General features: G+C 51.6%; 1 protein-coding gene across 1 annotated transcript in view; it reads left to right on the plus strand.

The window, feature by feature from the left end:
• LOC121448259 (histone-lysine N-methyltransferase PRDM16-like) overlaps positions 1 to 24,835 on the plus strand; it is a 152,947-nt gene extending 128,112 nt beyond the window's left edge. The window contains exon 3 of the mRNA XM_041652124.1: positions 24,725 to 24,835. Within this exon, the coding sequence (XP_041508058.1) occupies positions 24,725 to 24,835 (111 nt within the window). The remainder of the gene's footprint in view (positions 1 to 24,724) is intronic.
• The last annotated feature ends 933 nt before the right edge of the window (positions 24,836 to 25,768 follow it).

Genomic DNA, 25,768 nt, shown 5'->3' on the forward strand with positions numbered 1-25,768 from the left:
ATGGCAGAGGAGAGAGAAGGTGCGGCGGACGGAGCCTTACCTTGACAACACAGCCAGCCTGCCAGACTTTCCTGCATTGGCAGATAGCATGTGAGCATGCCAGGGAGTTTGACAGGCTGGGCCACAGGACAGGGTCCACCAGACCTCAGAAAAGCAAAGTCATTCTGGGTCAGAACCCCATAGACAGGAAAGGGCACGCTGGAGAAGGTGGGCATGGAATAGACAGGGGCCTCCGGGCAGTGCCATCCTGTTCCATGTCCTAGCACAGTAGTGGCAGCTCCGTCCGTCCTTCCCCTGCCAGCAGATGCCTGATGGGCAGGTGGGCATCGGCCCAAGGACCCCCACCCTGGCACACTGTCTTCATGGACCTGTTCAGTCACCCGCCCGCCAGTGCTGGTGGCTCCGAGGCCATGCTTGCCGTTCTATCCTTTCCCACTGGGCGTGGAGGGGCGGCTGAGGCCTTCTCCCTGCCAGCCCCTGCCCTCCTCCTCGGATGCCCTCAGGTCCTGATTCCCCCTCGGCTCTCACAAATTCTGCCCGTGTCCGCACCCTCATTAATCAATGTCAGCGCGGCGTCGGCAACAAGGGCCGCATTCTTCCTCGGCCCCTCAGCCTCTTACATCCCATTGTTCCAGGCCGATTCAGATGGCAAGAAAACAGCCCATGCAGCACATAAAAGAGATGAGGCAAAAATGAAAAGAATCGAGGGAGAAAAAAGAGGAGGCATTTTCTCCCTGAAACACTCGAATAAATACTCAGCAATGATAATTTAAATTATTCATACATTTATGAAAACATCCATTGAAAGCCGAAGTGTATGATGCTCTTTGTCTCTGTCTCTTGTCTCTTGTTCGGGATTAATCTTTACTGTAACTCAGGCCGGCCGTGCCCCCCTCACAAAGGCCACACTCTCTTTCCATGGGAAAAATGTGTCCACATATCACAGTGAAATGTTGGGGGAGAAATTTGTGCTGAGGTGGCAGTTGCCAGGCCCTCAAGATGTAGGACGAGCCATGTCCAAATAGTGTCCCACCAACAAAAAGGGCTGAGCGGTTCTCACGTTGTCAAGCCGGTGACATCCATGCCTTGGGGCTGGGAAGCTGCAGGGGCCGCTGCAGAGCAGAGCGCCATGGAGCATGCGTGCCCCTGGTGGCTCTGCACCTCCCACCCCCACCCCCAGGAAGGAGCTGAGCTGTGGAGGGTGTCCCCATTAACAGCCTGCCTGGGAAGGATGGCTCTGGCTACAGACAGACTGAATTCTAGAGCCGGTGACTTGGAAGGCCGGACCTTACAAACATGAAGGAAGAGGCACCTATGGTCCTGTCGTGTAGTCCCAGATGGCCTCACAAAATGAAAGACGGGCCCAAGCCAGAAGCCTGAGACATTCAAACTGTTAGAACAGAAAGTGGGACTTCACCAGTGGCCAACAGCACTGAGATCGGGGATAGACAGCCTCCTGACCATCACCTCTTCATCACATGGACATCCTCAGCCCTTCTCTGTCTCCCAGCCTCATCCATGCCTTTCCAGGGCTATGGCCAACCACAGCTGGGCTCAGGCAAGGCTTCCTCCTGTGATTAATCCCTAAGTCTACTGCTGTTCCTGTCGGAATGTTGCAAGGACAGGGAGAGACACCTACACTTGTGCCAGGAATGTCACCCCTCTGGTGTCTTCCCTCCCAGGATCCTTGATTAGTATTTTGGTATTTTCGAAGCTCTTTCCAAAATGGGATTTCTAAAGATCCGGTACAATTATCCCCAACACTTTCTTCCACGAGGAAGCTGGGCTTCTTGGTTCTGAACTAACCAGCAATGATTGCTTCCTGCTGGAGATGGCCCAGGATGGCCTGGCCTTTGGAGCTGCCCTGCCAGCTCATCAGCAAGGAGTTCAGGATTTGGGGAACATAGAGATGAGCTGCGTTGCAGGGGTCTATTCAGAGACTCTCTTGTTCAAAAAAGCAGTACCATGACGTTTGGGCTGGTGCCCTAGCCCTATCCAGACTTATTTGGTCTGGAATGGAAACAGGACCCCAAGGGAACAGCCCTCTGTGCTGGATTTATGGTCTCTCTGACTCGGGCCAGGTCAGAACCAGAGAAGAAACCCATCCCTTTCACTCATCACTCGGGATCAAAATGAAGCCTGGGAGCCCCAGGAAATGGAATCCAGCCCCTTTGAACTTGGCAATTACACAGTTTGCATTAGCTCAAGTTCACGGGGCAAGCGAGGGGTGCTTCAGCCCACAGCAGCCAAGCTGGTGACTCCAGAACAAGACATCCTACTGAAGTCTGGCCAGCTCCAGCTGCTGCTGCCCTGCCTTAGCTGCTGGAGGAAGCAGCCTGGCTTCTTGCGATCTCTGCAGGCTCCTGCCTACACCTATCAGGGGCGCTCTCTGCATTCTGTCCCCCAATAAATGAAATGTTGGGATACCTCCCATCTCATGTCACCAATGTTGGGTTCTTGGAAGGTAGCCAAGTCCAAGCCTGAGGGCATCCCTCATCCAGCAGCAGCAACAAGAGAGTCGGCCTCTCTGCTGTCACCTCTGACAAAACACTATTATGTGGCCGAGTGAGGAAGACTTGATCCCACTCACGGAAGGCCTTAGAAGTCACAGCATGGACAGTGTGGGAAGCTTGAGAGCCTTAAAAGCTATAGTGTGGACACTGTGGGAGCCAGTGGCTCTCAGCAGGGAGCCCGTGGGCCTCAGAAGTCACAGCATGGACACTGGGAGAGCCAGTGGCTCTCAACAGGGAACCCGATGGCCTAAGAAGCCACATCATGGACACTGGGAGAGCTGCCGGCTCTCAGCAGGGAGCTTGCAGGGCACTCTTAACTTCCTCTCTGGTTCATACTTTTTTTCTCTCTCATGGGGGTCTCCCAAGGCCTTTCATTCGGATTTCATATCCACATAAAGACATCAAGAAAAGACTCCAGCAGAAAGAATTATTAGGCATGGCTGTCAAAAGCTTCATCAGAAAAGCACAAGGGAAGGAGGGAGGAGGCTCAGTAACCCTTCGTGTGCTGGCCTGCAGCCTGGAATTCTGATTAGCTCCGGACATGGAGGGCAGGGTCTGTACATAAGGAATAAGCCATCACACGTGTGTGCCGGTACCCAGTCAGCCGTGGACTCACACACATGTGCATACACAGGCAGACAGGGATGAACCTGGTTGTTGATAGACTTCTAAGGTGTAGCTCTCTGGCTTTGGGTCCAGGCAGCCCTCCTAGGCTCTTGGCTTTTCCATCTGTTTCTCTTTGTTCTCCTTAAAGGACGGTGCTCATCTGCCGTCTAGACGGGTGTCTTCACCTGCTTCTCAGGTGCTGGGGTCTCTGAACCTTGGAGCCAAGATGAAGTCAGAGCAGGGATGCCTTCCACCCTGGGCTCACACTGGGCAGCATGGGTGCAGAGTAGATATCCCAAGCATGCTATTTTGGAAGCCCCTTTACCCCTCTGGCCCTTTGGAAGATGTGTTTGTGCTTAGGAAGGCACGGACCACTGTGGGTATCTCTCCTGTGTTCAGCTTCTGCTTTTCTGGAGAAGAGCTTCCTTACCTGCTTGTCCCAGAAAACTTTGCCACCTACCGAACCCTAACAGTTCCTCAAAGTACAGAATGGCCTTCCAGAGGAAGGCTTCTGGGGACACGGGGGATGCTCAGCTGGTTGAGCAATAGCTACTAGGACCGGGGCAGAGAGAATCTCTGCATGGGCACCAGAAGGCCCCTCCGCATTTGTGGTAAGGGGCCCCCAGCCTCAGGATGCACAGAGCCTTGGGATGCGTTTTCTACGCAGCCTCCCTGAGCACAGAAACCGAAAACCGCATGCCGACAAACAGCTCCCCCGGCAAACGTTTTTATTTCCAATTAGCAAAAGAAAAATTGCTAATTTGCTGTAGTTGGACCAGGCTGACGTCTCAATCTGCAGAGTGTCAGAGCAGTGAAAGAAAATGCTTCACACTGTGCTGGCGAGAGCCGGCAGCTCTAAGAGGGTCAGGGCAGCGGGCCCAGAAACCAGATTGACTGGCCACAGTGCTAAAGTACTCACACAAGACACACATTGTCTGCCGTGCCAGCTCCCGGAGGACCTGCTTTCTCATTCTCTCCCTCAGAGTGCAGCGGAGCTGGGCGGGGGAAGGGTCCAGCGTGGGAGGAGAGGGCCAGAGCCAGGCAGTGAGCCTTTGGGAGGGAGGATCTGAATCGTCTTCAGAAAGGAGCTGCAGAAGCGGGCTAATGATTGCTCTGGCAGGTCTACATCACTTGGAAACAGAACGATAACCCTACTCCCGCCCCCCCCCCCCCAAGCCCAGCCGCAGCTCTGCCCCCTGAAGATCCGGGTAGATAGTGTCTTGAGGTTGACCAGGGAGGGGAACACATCCAGCAGGGAATATTCAGTCTCTTTTCATGACCTGGAGGAACTCACTCCCCTAGAAGTCCGGGCAGTATCTCTCCTGGTCTCAGATGCAAAGACAGGGCTGAGCCTGCTCCTTGGATTCCTCTAGACATGGTATCTTCTTCACAGAGCTGGGGTGGGATAAGGACCAGAAACCAGTGGAGTCTCCCCTAGGAAACAGTAAAGGCAGTTCTTGGGCCACAGATGTTTGGCACCGAAGTAATAATGAGCCTCCGCATTGACCACATAACCTCAGCCAGCAGAAGCCTCCTAGGCTCTCACAGGACTTACCCGGCTTTGCCCACGGCTCCAGACAGAGGACATCCATTAAGTGCCCACACCAGCCATGATGAAAGCATCCGTCCTGCCCACTCGGCCCACACCGTCTGTCCATCTGTATGCGATACCTCCTTCCGCAGTCCCTTCTGCGGGTCTCAAGCCCACCCACCTCACAGGCCTGTTCCAAGAAGAGCTCTCAATGCTAGGAGCCACATTGCTGTCATAGTGTGCTAGTCGGCCGGGCAGCCTCAGGACAGGCTGTCAGACTGCTGCAGACACCCCCTAAACCCCAACCATAGATGCCTGTGGCTTCTCTGAGTCTGTCACTTCTGTCTAGCTTGGACCTCAGAGCAAGTCATAGGAGGAGGCAGCTGGATGCAGGAGCATGAGGTGTCACTGGCTCTCTTGAGGTTCGGCTCTGCAGAAAGCATGGGGAAGGTGACCTCCAGAGTGTCTGGTTAGCCCAACTGGATGGAGCTCCTCAGTTCTTTTCCCCCTTCCTTGGCAGCTCCTTTGTTTCCAGAAAGAGTGAGAAAATGTGACCCTGACATTGGATGGGGACTGAGAACCAAAGCATTTTAGGGGTTCTCCTTGGAGGGTCTTCTGCACAGAGATCTTGGATGTGGAATCCTAGTTACAGGTGGCCTCAAGGAAAAAGAAAATAAGCCCAGCCCAGCCCTGGGAAGAGAGCATCATCATAAGAACAAAGCGTGTCTGCCACTGGCCCCGCTGATTCAGATGCTCCTGACACGATAGTCTAGTCCTTGTTTCTGAGTCCAGCATACCCTGTCCAGGGAGCACACACCATCACATAGCCCCAGATGATTCTTGAGGCAGAGGCTGGGAATGGATCAGGTAGAGGCTGGGCCCAAGCCATCAGAGCTGGCCGCTGCTGATGTCTGGTTTAGACCTGCCATATGCAACTCTAGTACAAAGTGATCTTGGAGAACATTCTGGTGTTTGGCAAAGACCTCGGAAGGACCCACTGCCTCACTCTAATCTCTAAGGGAATACACACTGTTCTAGGAAAGCCCAAGGCTATACTTGAGCCCTCCAGTAACAGGGCACACCTTCCTACTGTGTGTCTTAGAATAGTTACTTGGTCTCTCTGAGCTTCTGACTCACAATGTAAGAGATGCAGTCAAACCAGATAATGCGTGTGGGACCTTTTCTTTTTTTATACAAGATGTAAAGAATAGTCTGGATGTGTTGTCTTTGTGCAAATAGAGAGAGTGCCTACAGCTGTACAGCTGGGGAATCCTTTGTCCTCAGTGGATGCTGTCTATAGGTACTATATTTTCTTCAGGGAAAATAAAGAGTTACTGCTGGGGCCATCAATCACAGAGAGCCTGGTCTCAGACCTGCAGCACTGTGCCCAAGCCCATGGGGCAGGATAGGCATTTGGAATGTGTCCCTTCCTCCTTGGCTCCCTTCCTTCTGGTCCTGAGCTATCCAGAGCACGTATGTATACATGCTGTGTACATGCAAGCACACAGACACACATGTGTCTATAGAGAGAGATACACATGTGTCACACATGAACCATGCTGTACCTGCCTGAGCTCACATGCACATACCCTGGGGGAAGCGTGTTGTTCCCACATGGAGAATGTACTCTTAGTCCAGAGCGCAGTACCTTGAAAACCTCCTCAGCACTTTCCTGGTGAGGGGAACTCTGCATGACAAGGCACCATGGTTTTAAACATGGTGTAGAAAACCTCACGATGGTGTCTTGTCACTCATCTGCCCCCAGACCCTGGGATACCCACAGATTTCCCCTGGCAACCTGCAGGCTGGGATGAGCTAGAGCCGGGAGGATGGTGGGGAAGGAGGGGCCATAGCAGGTGCAGAGCAAGGGCTGGCCTCAGCAGCAGGTGCCCTGACCTTGAGCTCAGGTTCCCTCCCACTCACCCCTCCCCCACAAGGCTGAGCTCCTCAGGTAGAAGAGCCAATGGCAATAGGCGAGATGCCCCCAGCTGCCTGCCACTGTGAGGCCCAGGCTGTGGGGTGCATTTCCCCCCCAGCATCCTGAGCAGGAAGGAAGGAAGGAAGGAGCCAATCCGCCCAGCAGACCTGAGTACCAGCCTATTCTTTCTCTGGTAAAGCTTCCTGTTCCCCTCCATCCAGCCACCAACCTTCCCTCCTTTGCTCCATGAGGAAACCTGGCTGTGGCCTCCAGCAAGCTCCAAGTGTTATACCCCACAGGGCCCTACCCAGGGATGGGCCTGGCACGTTCTGGGCCCTGCCCATGAGGCCTTGCTCACTAGCTACTGTTCAGGGCCTGTGTTCTGTCCTGGCTGCTCTCCAGAACTGCTGGCGTCTTGGCCCTGGCGGAGCCCAGAACATGACCTCTGGCAGTAGGCGGGGCCTCAGTACTTTGCAGAGCCCGGCTGGGCTGTCCCACGTGCTGCCTGGGCTGGGGACCAGAATTTCTGCCTGTGGAGTGATGGCCGATGCAGGGTTCAGCTCTGATCCCTCCTGCTTCTGTCTGCTCTGAGGTGCTTAGATTTGGGGACCCATCAATGTGCTTCTGCACTTACTCTCAGGAGGAACTGAGAGGGTTTTTGTTTTGTTTCAGTTGGAGGGGCAATAGAATCTACCGTGGAATCCACAGCTTGAGACCCCACCTACAGAGTGCATATGCTCCAGGCTGTGTGAGCAAGTGGACACAGGGCCCTGTCCCCGACACACCTTCAGAGGGCTCCATGAAACCATGCCCTGCCTCTGCCTTAGCCTTCCTGTACTATTAAGGAGTTACCAAATGGGCACAACCTGGACCCATTTTGAAAAGGGCGCAGTTAACCACAGTGTTGATTACAGGGTTACTATCTATCGATTTTTGAGGTGAGCGAACGTTTTCTAAGTTTATAGCGCCTGTTATCTTTTGACTAATAAGAGCAGTGCCGTGAGCCGAAGTTCATCTTCCGTCTGGGCAGTTTCTGAGCTCAGCTCGCCTTGCACACCCTGCACAGGTGTGCCAGGGGTCGCACACAGACACAGACCTCGCCAGTGTGACCGAAGGAGGAGAGACTTTTGGCTGTCACAATAAGTTGGAGTAATGGTTCAGTCAGTAAAATGTTTGTCTTGCATACCTAAGGACCTGAGTTCAATTCCCCTGGGATCCACTTTAAAACATGTAGGGCATGCTTGTCTCAGTTTTGGGGAGGTGGAGACAGGAGGTTCCTAATGTTTGTTAGCCTATCAGCCTAGCCAACCTAAAGCTTCAGGTCAGCAAGAGACCCTGTCTCAACACACACACACACACACACACACACACCTGTACGCACAGACACAAAAGTATGGCCAAAAATCTAGAATAAGATTTGTTTGTTTGCTTATTTATTTATTTATATTTAGGTCAAATTAAGCTCACCTAAAACCTGCTTTTTCTGTCATGAGTTGTGGGGAAATACAGTTTGAATCGGGTATTTGGATGGTGGACATATGTTGTGACTTTAGCAACAAATTTCTTGACAAATCACAGACCTGGTACAAGTGTTCCAACCCCACTCAGCTTCCCGGCTCTCTGCTCTCTTCAGCCTTAACTACCTCACATGGGTGAAAGCATCGGGCTCCATCCTCAAATATTAAGACAAACGGATGTCACTTTCAAGAGCATTAAATATAATAGAAAATCCATGGAGGCAATTGAGGGATTTCTCTTCCAGAGAACTGTTGTGTCAGATAAAGAGGCTGCAGTAGATCAGCCTGCTCCACCCCTCAACTAGATAATCAATTTCCCTGAAAGCATCAATAATCAGAGTGGACATTTATTGCCCCTCGGATGGTTTATCTCTGGGGCTGGGGCAGCAGGGCTATGATGAAATACCAAATCTCCCAGGAAACACAATTAAATGCTGTATGGATAAAGGATTTTATACCATGCACCCAAAAAAGCAATCAGATTCATAATTGAGCTCTAAGGGATGAAACCAGCCAGAAATAAATATCACACCCAAAAGACTTTAACTTGAGTCCTGGTGTTATGGGTCAGGCAACATTGTTGCCAATATGTTGTTTGTTGAGGGCTGTAGCCTGCCCTGCCCCCTTCTGCAGGTGTGACTGTCTGCTCGGGGCTGGCACTGGAGCTTCCTGTTTTCTTGGAGGAGGGAAAGCACATTTCTGGTCTGCATTAACTCAGACTTTGAGGAGAACTGTATATACTCACCTTCGTGAGGCATCCTCACAGTGAGGTCGAGCAATACGGGCCATGGTTGGGATAGAAAATGCCGAGGCACATGGGACCAAAGAAAGAATTCCACGGGAAGCGGGGACTGTCTGAGGGCTTGCTCCCCTTCTCTCGGGTGTCTGGGTGACCCGAGCTGGCCTAGGCAGGAGCTCTTGGGGAGGCTTAAGGTCTTGATTCTCAGATTGTTGTCCCTAGAGATGTTGCTGCCTCCTGCTGGAGTCAAATCCTAGGGACTCTGATGGAGTCAGAGGCAAGGATTAAAGCTCCCCCCACCCCATTGCACCATTGTGTCTCTCCTTGGGCAGGGGCGGGGGCGGCAAAGGGATGGGAGGGCATCTTTGGTCTCAGTTCATGTCTGCTTGGATCAGGAACTCAATTTTCAAAAGGACCTTGAGAACGTTAGAGTTTAAGGTCATGTACACTTGGCAGAATATGGCTTTTAGTTTGGAAGGGGGAAAAAAGTATAAAGGGCATTTTGGATACAAAATAGCTCTTTAAAACAGCATTTTGATGAGTTAAGTATAAATAAATCAGAAACACACGGATTTCATTTCCTTTAAAATACCCGCGGGCTCAAACACTAGCGGGAAAAGTGCCTGGCAAACGGCGGTTTGGGATTTTGACAAACCCAAATATTTTGGAGAGGTTTCTGAGCTGCTTGCACCCGGTCTCCTCTTAGCCCTGCCTTTTGTGAGTGCCCAGCTGCCCCTGAGGAACAGGTCCAGCGGCGGGGGACTGCTCAGGACTGTATTTCTAAAGGGTAACCAAGATACGTTTAGGTATGCACAGGGTGGGCGGCTTGCATGTTGGTGTGTACAAGTGCTCAGAGGGAGGAGAGGCTCTGCAACTTCGTTTTGGTGTGGAATGGAAACACACACACACACACACACACACACACTCGTGTGCACACATACCCTTCTTGAAGGCTGAAATAAGGCTCTGTCTGAACTTGTATAAGGCCAGTGGTGGTGTCTGCTCAAGGCCCAAACCTCTGGGCTCCTATCAAGAGATTTTGCCTCGGAAGGGTCAGTCACAGGGCACAGATCCTGCAGATGGAGCCACCAGGATAGCCAGGTGTGTGGGCAGACCCACAGCAGCTGCATCCATGGCAGGTAACTCTGTCACCTCTGAGGAACATATCTGACTAGGTGAGGGCTGATTTACCTGTCCCTGTGACTCAGTGTGATCCCCACTGTAAGCCAGGTCCTTCTGTGGCTACGTTAGGACAGACATTAGTCTGACGAACTTGTGCTAAGAAAGCCTAGAGGCCCAGCGTACAGCTGTCTCTTAGGACGTAGGAACACCAGCTTTCTCCCTTTCCCCAGAAGCTCAGGTACCTACAGGTAAGACTTCACACAGCTAACTATGAGTTGCTCAGAATTTGATCTGCCACAAAATGTTGAGGGAGCTACTCAGACTGGTGGAGCTCACCCTGTAGTTTTATAAACTAATAAAATTTAGAGGCATCCGAGGAGAGCGTGGAAATGTCATCTGCATCACGGGGCTTTCTGGAGAACCACCTGGAGTGACATCATTCAGTCATGGGTTCTTTACTGAGTGTGCTGTGCAGGCACACCCAGGTTCTCACTCGAGACCCCTGAAGGAGCAGACAGGCAGCGCTCTTATCTGAGATCTGGCCCATCGTGGTCGGCTCTGTGTCTCGCTGAGAGACATAAACAGAAAAGCCACTTGGCAATGGTTGCCTGAGACATCTTTCCCCCCACAATGTTCCTTTTGGCATCTGATTAGAAAAAAAAAATCTTGCAATCAATACCCAAAGTTGGATTTTGAGATTTTCTGCAGGATTGGGCTTGGAGCATTTAATAACAAGGTTCCTTACTATACTCACCCTCTAAATTTATAACAAAAACAAATATTTCCCCTTCCTGACGCAGAAGGCCATGCCAACGGCATGGAGGAGCCTGGATACAAGGGAGGAAGCAATTGGATCCGCTTAAACGCCACAAACATAACCCCCCAGCGCTTCTTAGCAAGACCAGGTCCCTTAACGGGGACCCCGGGGGAACAAGAACATTCCGGCTAATCTCCGACCACTTCTCCTAATTGTACGATGTTATGCGCTAATCAACAGCCAATGTCTTTTCTCTGTAAGACCAAGACAAAGCCTCAAATTACTAATTACACAAATACAGTGTCTTTTGCTAATTGGATTGGTTAATGTTAGTTCATAAAGCTCTTTAAGGATAGGCAGTGTGGTATGAAAGAGGCAATTCATACGTTTAATAACAGGCTAATAACTGTCAGCGATGAATAATCAGCTGTTGCCACGTGTGCGGAACGTCCTGCGCTCTTTCCAGCTCTTTTGCGCGCCTGTTACAAATTAATGCCTTTGCAAGAGCCAACTGGTATGTCAAACCCCTGTCTCCCGCCGCTTGCGTCCCCACCTTGCCTCTGGCCTGCGAGCCTTGGAGCATATGCCTGGCCACAAACGTGGTGGCCATGTGGGGAGTTGGTTCTCCTACGTAAAATGGACCTCTGTTACTCCTATTGTTTATGAAAGAGCTGGACGATTAGGGACAGGAGCCAGGGTCCCGAGTCCTTGTCCTAAGGCCACAGGCTAAGCTGTTTTACTCAGTGACCCTGGGCAAGCTCCTTGACCTTCACAGGCCTCAGTCAACTCAGCTGGAAAATTGGGTAAAATGATTGTGGTGGCTCTGAGCACAGAGCTGCTGAGTGGAGCGCTGGGTCGAGCAGACCGGCGTGCGGGCAGCCACCGTGGCTGGGTCTGACTTCCTCTAGAGAAGCCAGTGCTGAAAGGACTTCTGAACCCAAGGTCCTGGTTGGTAAATTGCAAAGACCAGTGTCCCCAGCCCCTAGCTCACACTTCACAGTCTCACTGAGCCTCAGACTCAAGGTCACCATAAGATATTAGAAAAACAAGCGCAGTAACTCTGTTGTGAGAATCTTCCAGGAGAGCCCAGGTTCTTGGGAGGGCAGGTAATGGCCCTAGCTTGGGGACTTTTCCTCCATGTGCTTAGGAAGCTATGAAGGAGCTAGAGAGATGGCTCAGCGGTTAAGATCACTGACTGATTTTCCAGGGGGACCGGGGTTCAATTCCCAGCACCCACATGGTAGCTCACAACCATCTGTAACTCCTGCTCCAGGGGCTCCGACACCCTCACACAGACATCCAGGCATGAAAAGCACCAGTGCACATAAACTTAAAAGAAATACAAAATTTTAAAAGAAGAAACAGCTGTTCGAGTCCTCGAGTGCAGCTGAGCTTCCCTCCTCCCGCATGCCTGCGGGTGTGGGCTTCCTGCTGTATTCCAGCTTTTTTTCTGTTTTATCTGAGTGTGTGTTTCCATCAGGAATGGTCTTTAGGACAAAAGGGAGTCTTTCCGTGGGTCTCACAAAACAAGAAGCGTGCTCATGGGATGAGAAACGAGCTCAGGAGGGAACGTGAGCTATTCTGTTTACCACAAGCATGTCTCATACTGGAGGCTTCTGCTGTATTCAAGGTGACTTTGAGACCAGGTAGCCCAGAGGAAGTCCCTCACAAGCCGTGGTTTACCTGAAAACTTTTCAACTTTCTGCTGACACAAAACACCGTGTATTCAGCAGAACTTCAACTTTGAATTCTGCCCTGTAGCTTTTCCTGGGCCAGTCACACACAGTATGATCCTTTCTCAGCCACTGCCCCTAGGAAGCTGTGCAATCACAGGGGAAACAGCCGGCATTCTGTAGCATGCTATGCTATGCTATGCTATGCCGTGAGCTGGGATGTTCAGAATGCGAGGTGTAGCCAATGTGTCTTTGATCTGTGGTATTTTCAGCTTAGGATGATTTATCAGGACGTGACCCCATACCAAGACCAGGACCATCTTTGTAGCAGCTCGTCATAATTAACACCGTTAGATCAAAACAAACACACTGACTATAAAGGGAAAAAAAAGGGAGTTTTTCATCCCTCCCAATCAGCTCTCCATTACTACGGCCCCTCCGTCCACTCCCAAGAGGGGGATCAGACTGAGAGGGTGTCACAAGAGAGGGGGTGGGGGGAGCAGAGCCATTGCCAACTGCTTCTGATTACCCATCTTTACTCCGGGGAGGCTGCAGCTGGGGATTGTGGGCTTCAAGGTCCTGTGGGGTGGGTCCCAGCAGCTGCTGGCCAGACCAGGTGTCTCACAGCCCAGACAAGGCTCCTAACCCACCCTTTCCCACCTTCCCAGAGGCAAGCAAGGCCATAAGGCATCAGGAGCTGTTGTTTTTTCTGCATGGGATTTTTGTCTTTGTGAGTCAGCTCATCCCTCATGGCCACTAGAAAGCCTGTGCCTACCTTTTGTCTCAGGTCTAGAGTATCGGGGTCCTGTGATCTCTGCATCTTTCCATCAGCAGTGTGGGCCAGTGTTAATGCTCTTCTGTAAAATGTCTGTGTGCCATGCACAGCTGCCTACACTTATTCTTCATTTCGTGGCCCCTTAAAACCGAAAGAGCCACACTTATCTGACAGGCTGCCCCCAAGCAGACCACAGGCTGGATGAGACCTATGAGCCATAGAGAGTAGCTGGTCCCTGCCCAGTGCTGGGACAGCCAAGATGGCTTCCTTTCCCTACCCTGGGATAGTATCACCTAGTATAGATTAACCTCCTTAGGACTTGATGTTAGTGTTCCCTGTCACGGAAGCAGGTCCATCTTTGGTAACAGTATTACAATTGTATCCTTTTATCTCCTTTGGCAGCTTCAACACATCTTCTAGTCTATGTTATCCCATACCACAGAGGCAGAAGAGAGGTCATAGGGCCACCAAGGGCATGCAAGGTGTCTTGTCCCAGCCCTGTAGCCTCTCCCAGTTCTGTGAAGGTTCCATACGGGAAAAGGACAGATCAAACACCAGAACTGTCTGGGGAGATTCTGAGGGTAGGCAGCCTCAGGGCGTGCTTGCTGAAATCCAGCAGGGCTGGACAATTCTGCATAATCCCACAGCATTTCGCTATGCCTGATCCCAACTAGGGCAAAACGTGGGGTACAGGCGTTCACTTGAGAGCTGAAGGCAGAATGGGGTGAGACAAGCCTGTATCTCCCACCCCACAGAGCAGATCTGAGCCCCAGGACTCCTGGCTACAGCCATGATCTTGTGGATTCTGCAAGATCCCCGAGGCTGGAACTTCACAGCCGTGTACAGATTCCCCCACACAGCTGTTCCTGTAATTGGGTCCCATTAGGAAAGTGTGCGGTCTTGTCTGGCGGCGACTCTCAGCCTCCCTCTGCCCCCTCCCATAGTGGTCTCAAGTTAGCACTGTAGCTGTGACCAAACCCAGACACTTGGGCCTCTGCTATCCCGTTATCCCTTCTCAGCAGATTGGAAACATCATCGTTTATAAGAGAGAAAGCAAGGCTCCTTACACCCCTGTGGATGGTTTCTTCAAATAGAACCCGGTTCCACAAAAGCCAAATGAGATAGGCTCAGTGCACACTCTGCGAAGTTGGCTATGTGACACTGGACATGCGCTCCAACCTCTCTCTAAGTCTCTGCATTCTCTGGCCTAGATAAGGATACTTCCTGAGAGCAAGGAGTAAGACCCAGGAGTGACCCCTGAAGATGGGGGAGCCATCACAGCTGTTAGTCTACTTGATACTTTGTTATAGGTGGGAATGGGAACAGTGGTACAGCTGGCCTCCTTGGCTGCTAGTTTGTAGGAATTCCAAGTGAGCATGGGCAAACTGATAGGGAGAATCATTAGTGTGATAAATGCAGGTGAGAATTCATTTAAAAAAAAAAACTGTGGCCGGATTTTCTTGGGGGGAGGTGTTATAATTGGAACATCTGTGGTGGTATTCATCTTCCTCCATCTCCAGAATGCACTATTGTCCCCGCCTTCTCTTTTTGTGTGTGTGTACATCTTCATGTATGCGTGCAAGAGTCTGTGGTTGCAAATACAGTATATTTGCACCAACATTTAGAGGCCGGAGGTTGGCACTGGGTATCTGCCTCTATTGTTTGCCACCTTAATTTTTAAAGGAAGGTCCCTCACTGAAGCTTGAGCTTGCTGATTTGTCTAGACTGGACGGCCAACAAGGCCCAGGGATCCCCCTGTCTCTGCCTTTCCAACATTGGGATTACAGGTGGAAAAGTGTGTGTATGCATGTGCTGGCATGCGGTTATGTGTACCACATGCATGCAGGTGCTTGGGGAGGCCCTGGAATTGGAGTTACGGGCCATTGTGGGGTTCTGGGAATCTGAACTCAAGACTTCAAGCGTGTGCTCCAAACAGTTTCCCAACTGAGCTGCCTTTTTTTTTTTTTTTTGCTACTGTTTGTCCTTTTAAAGGGGATCTAAATTTGTTTCACTTTTGATTCACTCCCACCTCCAGGTAATGGATGGTTGCCTCCAACCCCAGTGAGGAAGGTTTTGTCACAGCCCCAGAAGGGCTGAAACGCCAGGGGTCGAGCCCCTGGGGCCTCTGGATGTTGCAGTTGCGTGACAGAGTCTCCATCACAGGAGATCTATGAGCTTTCTATTCACTTATGATTATTAAAGATTGCCTTAACAAACAAGCCATCGATAAGTGGGGTCAGGTTGAAGTGCATTAATATAATTCTATCAATATGGATAATTTCTATAACTAGACAGGTTGAAAATGAAAGACAAATGCTTGTGTGGAGCCATTAGTTAGCCTGACGATTTGTTTTTCCCCACCTAGGAAGCAAAATGCCCTCTGGAGACAATGAGGCACAGGTCTGTAGGGCCACTGTGGGTCTCTGTGGGCTGTCAGCAAGGATCCCTGGTGGTACCTGTGCTAAACACCCTCTGGTTCCGGGTGATGTCAGGTGCTCATGCGAGGGTTTCCAGAGCTCTCTAAGTAAGATGGGAGAATGGCAACGAGGGTTCTAGGAGTGTGAGCCGGAAAGAGCTGCCTCTGTGTTCGTGATGTTGTCTTGTGTTGGTTCGAGCAACCAGGGGCTGAGCAAAGAAAGGAGGCATGGGTGTTCCTGTCTGGGCTTGACACAGACATCTGTTCTTGGGGCTGGGACTGCAGGTCAGCATAGAGTGCTTGCTTAATGTGGTTCCAACGCTAGCATCCAAGAGTGGAAAGGGGGTGGGGAAGAGAAGACAGGTGGAAAGGAAAAAGAGAAAAAGGAAGGGAAAGAAGGAAGGATGGATGGATGGATGGATGGGTGGATGGGTGGATGGGTGGATGGATGGGTGGGTGAATGGATGGGTGTATGGGCGGGTGGATAGTGGGTGGGTTGATGCATGGATGGGTGGGTGGGTGCAGGGAGGCTGTTCTGGGCCAGAAAAGAATTCAGACAGCAGGGAGCCTCCCTTGCTTCCATAAATTTGTCTCTTGGAACTTGCAAGAATATCTACAGCCACCTTCCTTTCCCTGTCCAAGTCTGAGTCCAGATTCCTCCCATACATGCTACGTCGTAGAGTTCATCCTGGGCCTGGCCTGGCCAGGTTCACCTGCGTCCCTCTGTCTGAATGGTTAACCCTTTGCTGAGAGGGCAGATCTTGGGATAAGTGTTCCTATCACAGAATGACAACCATGATGAGCTTTTGGAGGTCTTGTGGAATAAGGTAGAATCCGTGGGGATGGGTGTGAAGTACACTTGTGACATCATGCTGTGTGCATAGAACATCCAGTTCCTATAGGGCTAGATCTGTTGCTAGTGTTTGCAGAGACATAGGTTCTCATAGTCCCCATGAATATCCAGGAGTGGCTGTCAATACAGACCTAGCCCATGGTATTTTAGTGTCTCTGGGGCCTCGTGCCTGATATGTCTCTGCTTCTGGATTCTTTCTCTGCCTGGTGTCTCTTCCCCTCTGGGGTAACTCACTGCTCTAGCTAGAATACTCTAAGCTCTGCTGGCCTTCACTGAGATTGATAGCACTGGTGGAAAGATGCTGGTCAAGGGAGTAGGGGTTGAAGGGTCAGGGCCAAGGGTCAAGGTAACGTTCCACTCTTCTGCAACTAATGGCTTTTACCCATACCAGGTGCTCAGCACAGGGAGTCAGGGCATCTCTGGATTAGTCCTGTGTCAGCTGAGGTGAGGCCCCCACCCCCCCACCGCAGTCCCCCAGATCCTGCTCTTTCTGGTCTGTGTTCTCCACAGCCCAGCTCTTCAGAAGGATGGATACTCTGGAGTGAGACTCAGCTCTGACCCCCTCTTCACTGCTGGCTGTGTGTCCCATCCTGGAGCCAAATGTCAGAGCCTCTTAGACTCACACACAAGCCCTTTCCACACTAAAAATGGTTGCATGTTGTGAACCATTGTCTGGGAGTCCCACATGTCACCCACTCCTGATTTACCTGCACGTCCTCTGCAGACATCAATCTTTCGGGAGCAGGAGGAAGAAGCCATCCACCAAGAGCCTGGTAGGATCTGAACATTTCTTTCTCCTGGACTCACAGGAGCCCACGCCCCACACTGACCCTGTTCCTGGCCCTGGTCCTCAGCTTGGGAGGGCAAGGGGAGCAGAGCCGACCATGGCTGCTGACTTCTTCCCCCAAGTTTCACTCACAGCCATTCTTCCACTAGTGCCCCTTCCCTGGGCTGCAGCCACTATCCAGGACTTGGGTGGCCAGGAGTGGGGCCCCGAGTTCTTACCAGCCCTCTGGGGGTGCCTAGTGGAAGGATCTGTTGTTCTGAGGGACCCCTAAACTGACCAGCACCTATAGAATGAAGCTGAGCAGAAGTGCTGCCTAGCCTGTGTGGAGAGGGTCATAGCCTTGGAAGGTCTACACTCCGTAGGGAAAGGCCAGATTCCTGATGGGAATAGCTATATAGAAGGGTACTGCATCCGGCCAATCTGTGTCCCTTTCCTCAAAAGAACAACTGTAGGGATGGGAAGTGAAAGTCTTTGTAAATGCTTCCCCCGTAGGTGTTCAGCCCGGGGCCCAGCCTTCAATCTGCTATGGCATAGCAGAGCTTCAAGCAGGAGACGGTTAAAGTCAAAGACAGACCACTCTACCTGCTTGTTGCCAGGGTCTCAGGAGTAGGGTGTCAGGTCCTGCGGAGGCCTGGGTCACCAGCTGCCCAGGTTTTTAGTAAAATCCAGCTCCTCATCCAGCCTCCATGCCTTTCAGCAAGGCAGCATCTCTGCCTGTGTGGGAGGGGCTCCTCAGCCCCTCCTCCACCTTTGCTGGTTCTCTGCTACATCCCATTCCTGATCACCCCTCCTCCCTACCTCAGGGTCCCTGTGCCAGCCCTGCCCATGCTCACCCCTCCCTCAGGATCCCTGTGTCACAAAAAGTACGGGTTCATTGGCCCTTCTTGCTAATGTTAACTGTTGGAATAAGTGTAGTGAAGGATCCACTGTTCAGTGCGCTTCGGAGTAGCTCCAAGTCACTGCCTGTGAGGCGGTGTAGACAAAGGTACCCCATGACTACCCACAGATGAGGGTGAGAAGAGACATTGACCCTAGACAGACAGAGATGCCGTAACCTTCAGATCCGATCACTCCACAACAGGCCGCCACAAGCACCAGGCAGCCTCTGCTGGACAAGGTGTCTGACAGTGTGATCGCAGGCCCAGAACCGCCACTGAACAGAGTGTTCTTGGATCATCCGATGGCAGCCAACCTGTGCCCAGGTTCTGCATCACAATGCTGGCCTGGCTGCATAAGGCAGACCCATGCCTAAGGGAAAATGTTAAATGTTTGGGCACAGGACTGAGTGCCACTGGCCCCATCAGGCCCCATCAGGCCCCATCAGGCCCCATCAGGCCATGCAGAAGGCTGGGCACACCCCATCCAATCCATGAAGGGTGTGGGATAGGGGGTTCCATCACACCCTTCATGAGGAGTGGGTTTCACAGGGGACTTCGGAGAAAACCAGTGCCTCTCCTCATACAGAGCTAGGGTCCAAGCTGCCCAGGGTCTTTGGCTAGCCATACAGAACAGCTCTGGAAGGTAGGGTGATGTCAGCATTCCCCTGGGACTGGTCTCTCCAAAGGAACTCTAGCTGGGGAGTTATGACATGCCCCTGAGGACAGGAGGGCTGGCGGAGCACAGACAGGCGTGGAGACCTCTCTGCATTTTAGGGATGGGCTCCAGAACGGTCCTCTGCTGCTGCGCTAGACTGTGTAAATATTTTTCTTAGGAGGAAAGAGAGAGCCCCCATTCATTAGACAGCTCTCGCTTGCAGGAACTGAGAAGTATCTGTTTAGGCATAAAAGCTAAAAACAGTGTCCACCGCTCTTAAAAAAAATCATTTCTACAGCTCAAACATGGTCAAGCTGATTTTTTTTCAAATGCAATAAATAAATAAATATGACCCCACTCTCCCAGCTGAGAGCACAGGAGTTTGTGTCAACACGGCCAGATCCTTTGCTCTGGAAGCCAGGACTGGCCTGGGGATTCAGAACATCTCAGGGTTCTCACTAGAACTGCCAATGCATGTGTCCCAGCTCAGCTCTGGCCAATGCTCCCGCCATGGGGTGTGTCCCTCTCCTAGGGAGATCCGGACAGGCATCAGGTGTGGGACCTGCAGGGCCCATACAACACAGGGACAGAGGCTCACATACCAGCATTTCCCGGCCTGCCCGCCATTTCTTTGCCTTTCCTTCCATGTTTTCACACCCCCGCCCCCTGATTCTGTTTCCTGGTGATAAAGCCTAGATCAGCTACCTCCAGGCTCTTCCATGAAGGAGGTTGTCCCAGAAATGCCAGAAGCACCAGATGATGACAGCTGCTAATGTCATTATAGTCACCCGTAATGAGGGGCTCGTGTGCCACTTATACCAGGCAAGATGTCAGGACTGAACTGTTGATCTGGGAGAAAAATGGAGGGTGAACACTATTCTTCCAGAAGTTCACCTTCAAGCTGGGCGGTGGTGGCGCACACCTTTAGTCCCAGCACTGGGGAGGCAGAGGCAGGTGGATCTCTGAGTTCAAGGCCATCGTTCCAGGATAGCCAGGGCTACACAGAGAAACCCTGTGTCAAAAAAACAAAAGAAGAAGAGGAGGAGGAGGAGGAAGAAATTCACCTTCAGCCAGTAAAGTACTTGGTGCGTAGATTTAAGGGCTTGGGTTCACTCTCCCAGAATTCGCCTAATGACAAAAATGTCTATACATCCTGGTACATATTTCTAATCCCCATACTGGATAGATAGAGACAGGAGGGTACCTAGAGCTCACTCACCAGCCCATCTAGCTGAATTAGTAAGTTCCAAGCCAATGAGAGGCATTAGCCTCAAAATGCATGTATGCCCATTTCCATCATCTCAGAAAGAGTTAAGGGTATTCCTCTCCAAAGACTAGCTGGGTTCTCATCAGGGTAGCCCCATGCAATCCTGTTCTTTAGCTTCTGAGCCTATGAGTAGAAAACTCTGCGGTAAGAGCAGGCCTTATAGAGCTCAACACTTCTGATGATGGGAAGGTCAACAGCCACCATCATGTGTCATCTACTCAGTGTCCCCCAAACAACCCTGAGCCCACAACCTCCTCCAGTCATCAAGCAAGGCTCAGAGCCAGGACAGGATGCCTGGGAGTCCCTACCAACATTCTCTTCATAACATCACAAGTACTCTGCCCTTGTCCCCACTCAGAAGAGATCCAATAATCAACTTCCTGAAGGTTCTGGACGCACACACAAATCCTCAGATCCAGAGAAACTACTTCAAAAACATGTAAGAGAGGAATATGGGCTAGAGAGACACAGGCTATGTCCAAAGGCCCTAGGACAGCCCAGAGCAAGCCAGACCGTGCTCCCCAGTCTGACTGTTCTGGCTTGGAGTGGCCTTATGTTGGGGCTCATGTTGGTTTTCTCCCATGGGTCTGCTCCCAGATTCTTTGAAGGGAGAGACGCCTTCTGGGATCCATTTGTGACACCAAACAGAAAGCCGGCCCCCTTGGGGGATATGCCAGAGTTTTGGAGCTGTGAGCCTATGAGATGTCTGTATGTGTGTGTCTACTCCTCACCAACCTCTTGGAGAACAGAGGGTATTTATTTTAAGAGTCAAAAAAGATGTTTTGAGCAACCCCACTTAGCTAAATCCTGGCACGGATACTTGAGAGAGAAGCTAAATGCCGGAGGTCAAACCTTGCTTTTTTGGCTAAAATGTTCAATCAAAACACACCTAATACTTCTGCTGGGGTGTGGGGGAGACGTTGAGAGCCTGGGGCAGCCACTGCCAGCAGTCGGCAAGCCGGCAGTACAAGCGCTGAGGCTAAGCTAGCAACATAAAGAGGGTTTTCAGCAAAAGGCAGCCCAGCCAGCAAGGAAGCCAAGGCTGAGAGGCTCCGGAGTGTGTCCGGCGGTTTCTCCACCCAAGGTCAGCAGCGGGTGAGGAGGGCCTCATTAAAGATATTTCTACCTGGCAAGGCTGCCATTAAATCAGAACCTGGCTCAAACCTTCCCTTGTAGGGGGGCTCTGGAAACTCATGAGGTGCCAGCTTCCTCTGAGGGCGTGATGCTCCCTGCTCCAGCACTAGTCACTCAGGAAGCCTGCCACAAGATACTTGCTTGGTCCTCGGCAGCTCTCAGTTTGTCTCGGTGCAAGCTTGCATGCCCCACAGCCCAGGGAGTATCTGCTCAGAGTACGGGTGAAGAGGGCCAAGGAACAGAGCCTCAGCTCCTCTCCCCAAGGCTGGCCAGGACCCATGACCTAGAAAGCACAAGGCTCTGGTTGTTCCCTCTTACTTGGTGACTCTTGACGAGAGTTGTAGATGAGGTCGTTGATGTCCCTTTGTGAGTCCCCATCTGATAGCGAACTCCAGGGTAGGTAGTAACAGTGCCCATAATGACATAGCAGATGGGTTAACTGGGCACTTACCCACTGCTACTCCTTAGCTTCTGATGTGGGCCCTGCTTGGGACTACACTCATCCGCAGGTCTATGGAACACAGTTTGCCTTCCCCTGAGTTAAAGGGTGACAGGCAGGTTGGGAGAAGGCTGTGCAGCCACTCACAGGCTGTGTACGGTGGCAAGAAGACCCAGCTCCCCAGAACATTCCTGCTGGTTTCCAACTGAGGTGTGGGGCATAAGCTGGTGTGGGTGACCAGAGTCCTGCCTGGAACACCATATCTCGGAGACACGGGTAGCCTCTGCAGTGTCTGCAACCCCCTGCGAGAAAGGCCGCTCTGGTTTCTGGAATCCAGAACTGGCAGACCCAGCTGTCTTTTCTGTAAGCTGAGGCCTCGTGCCCCCAATCTATCTCAATATCTTCTCATTCCACTGGTGGCGATTAACTTCTTGAAAAGTGAGACACGATTTCAGAATGCAGCCTCTGGTGTCTTCAGAAAAGAAACTCCACCTTTGGCCTTGCGACTGATTTGAGCCATTTCTAGCACGCAGAACCTTCTAGTCCCCTGCAAACTAGTGACTGAGGGAAACCTTTCCTATGTGGGTCTCCCCAATGCAAACAGGGTGGCCCAGGCGACAAAGGCTTTGTAAATGTAGTTGTCCGCATTGCCACTTTTCGGTGACCTGGGCCTTTGGGAGGCTAGGGAGACAGTGCGGTCAGAGTCATCCGAATCACAGGAAACTCAAGCTTGCTACAATAGGAGGCACCTATGTGTGGGGGAGATGGGGGAAAGGAAGGAGGGCAGGAAAAGAACAGCCCCACTCTGCAGGCCATGAATCTGAGGTCCCACAGGTCCAGGGTGGCCTTTGTTGATGTCCCAAGGGCTGGTGTTTGATCCCTGCAGCTGTAGGAAGGCAGTGCTGAGGGGAGCTCCCTGAACAACTCTGTCAGGGGTGCTGTTGAAGGACTTCATCCTCTCTCCAAAGTTATGGTCATCTGTGCTTAGAACACAGATATGTGGGTGCTAGCTAGATTGCCTGGAAGATTCAAACCCTTTCCTGCTAGGAGGAAGGAATCTCTAAAAAAAAGAGCACTCCCTCAGAGGCAGCCACAGGCTCCAGAACCGTGAATGTGAGCAGCGTGAGCTGGCGATAGGCCCTTCCCAAGGACCTCTGTTGGCTGCTGGTGACCTTGCCGGCACCTGAAGCTTGACTGAGCACACAGAGGGCAGAGCAGACAGGTATGCAAAGGCATTCTAGCCTCGGCCCCACATTTACTAGTGACAAGAGGTGCAACTTTCACATCAGAAGTCTCTGCTGTGACAGGAGACACCCCCTTACTCTCAGAGATCGCCTAGGACTGGGGTGGGCGCCCTCTCCAGAAGTCCAGGACAGCCTTGCATCAGAATGGCCAGAGACATCTCATAGCCCGCCCTACGCCCTAGCCCTCCCTCCAGTGTCTAGAACTGTGTTGACGTTAGAGTGTTAGTACAAGGTGGCTGTGGAATGCCACCAGGCGAGCTCCTTAGACACGGAGTCCTGTGACCTGTCTGTTGACAGGTTCAGCACACACAGCACATACTCAGAGACTTTGCAGCCGTGTGTGCGTGCGTGCGTGCGTGCGTGCGTGTGTGTGAACCCTCCGGAGGCTGGTGTGAGTCTGCGTGGCGTTCACCTAGCCTTCCCTCACTTTCACTAAGAGTCACTTTTCCAAACCACACTTTCAGAATTTATTAAAAGAAACATAAAGTTCCCAATTGGTTAGAATTCCCAACGTTTAGAATATGGCCTCTTGTTATTACAGCTGAGCCAGGCAGAGCCTTTTTGGTGTACCGCACTCCCTTGCCGGTCTGCACGGGCACACATGGGCACCTCAGGGTAGCGGGAAAGGAAGGGAGAGAAAGCCCTTTGGGTTGACATAACTCCTCATTCTGTTTTTCAAGTTTGACTTTCCATCTTGGTTCCTATTCTTTTGGAAATGACATTAAGATTTATGAACATGAGGCTATGGGCTGGACTCCCAATCCAGAAGGGAAAAGTCTGGTTTCTACCACTCATTTGTCGGTTTGCTTAGCTGTAGCGTTTTTGTGTCTGGTCACTGAAGCACCCGCCCTCTAGGCGGGGCTGCTGGGGAAAAACGCTGCGCGGCTCTGCAGATCAGAGTCAAGGACAGCTGTGTGGACTGAAGGATGCAAGGGTGGCGCTCTCTCTCTCCTGCTGCCAGATGTGTCTGTGAGGTAGAGGATGCAGGTCTGCTGTGGTTCAAGTGCCTCCATGATGTCCAGCGCCACAGCTGAAGAACTACCCCCAGACACCACAAAGCCGACTTCCTTCCCCGGGGCATGTCATGTTAATAGGAGCAGGTGACACGCTGCCATCCCAGACTCAAGGAACCCGTGCCTGCTCCCATATCCGATGTCTCAGAACAGAGGTGGAACTCATGGCTCCCCGGAGCTCTGCCTCCTAAGCCAAACTGGAATCCCTAGGAGGACAGGGTCATGCCGGCAGCCTGAGAATCTTTTAAGGCTGGGCAAACTAGAGCAGGAGACATTTCTACAGAGGCTCTGCTGGGTTTTCTGGCAGAGCTCGAAGTCTGCTGTACCTTTCAGGGTCTGAGCTCCCTGCTGGTTTCAGCCAAGGGCGGCCTGTTTTAGGATGTGTTGGCCCTCACACTTTCATTACTTGGCCATGGGTTCTCCGCAGAGCAACACCGACTCCGAAGAGGAGCTGTAAAGAACAAACCGCAACATTTGCAAGGCAAGGACACCTTTCAGGTCCCCAGCATATGGAGTTTCTGTTAGAATAAGGACACTAAGCGAATGATGGAGGACATGTATATCCACTTTGCTCTTGACGGTGGATGTGGTGTGACTAGCTGTACGAGTTCTGGCCTTGACTTTCTCAAAACAATAGGTTGTAACCTAGAATCGTGGGCCACGCGTTGCTTTCTGTCAGGCAATGTTTACCATATATGCGCATGCATGCGTGTACACACATGGAAACTAAAAGAGTCCCCAACAACATTTCCCTTCATTTCTCAGGGAAGCCACGGGATCTTGCCTTCACGCTGGAGAGGTGTTGATCCCCCTGTGGTTCACAGCCCTCTGCGGCGTGAAGGCGACACCTGTTAGCCACTAACAGCCCTTTCCGATTTGCTTTGCAGCAGATGCTGACGGATACAGAGGTGTCATCCCAGGAGAGCTGCATCAAAAAGGTAGGCAAACCTGCCGTGACTGTCGTCACCCCCAGTACCCTTTTACGTGGCTCCTGGTGAGACAGCTATGTGGTCCTGGTTGTTTCTGAGCTACAGAGCAAAGAACCAGTCCATGAGCAGAGCATCATCTGCACACAGTATATGAATGCCATCAGGGGAGACACTCATTTTCACTGTGTAAGCAGCAGTGGGGGGGTCACCTCACTAAGCCACCCCAGCTCTTGAGAACAGAGGACAACCCTGGGCCCGTGGGAATGCTGTGGGCCATGCAGACACAGGAAAACTAAATAAAGGCAGGTTGTGTTTATTTAACTATCTTCACTGAATACTCACATGAAAAGGGTGGGGGGAGCGCAAGGGGCCGCAGATTCAACAGATCCTTTTGCTACGCTCTTAACTCCCAAAGAGGGCTCAAGCATCGCTTTAAGTAAGCAAAGCATTAGGCAAAAGAAAAAAGCTTCAACTGGGCATTGTCTACCACCTTTCTGGCTGATGATGGATCATAGCCGGTCGACAAACACGGCTCCGAAAGACCCAGAAACAGAGACAGAGAGAGAGAGAGCTATGCAGAGGGGAAAATACACATGGTCGAGGGACACACACACAGGATGTAAACTTGAGGGGTCCTGCCACCCGAGTGAGCAGACAAGTCTGACCTTGTGGGCACTACGCTGGGCACACAGGCAGAGCTCTTTACCGGATGGGAGCTGTCCTTCTCCCAGGCAGACCTCAGGCAATATTTTGGAGGTGAAGTTGTCACAGAGGCCCTTCTTTCCTCCATCCCTCTACCCTTTAAGTGTACCATGGATCAGATTCTTTCTCCTTCTCCCTCTCTCCCTCCCTCCCTTCCACTCCCCTTTTCTTCTTTGGGTAAATATGTGTGTTTTGAAAGGAAAGGGGTGGGGGCTGGAACAGAATTCTGTATCTCAAGAGTTGTGCCCAGTCTGCTTTTTGCCACCAACAGAGTGGACCACCTTGTTGTCAGTGTGTCTC

This window comes from Microtus oregoni, unplaced genomic scaffold (assembly GCF_018167655.1).
Source record: "Microtus oregoni isolate MIOR12 unplaced genomic scaffold, Mior012 000005F_ref0000423, whole genome shotgun sequence".
Classification (NCBI taxonomy): domain Eukaryota; kingdom Metazoa; phylum Chordata; class Mammalia; order Rodentia; family Cricetidae; genus Microtus; species Microtus oregoni.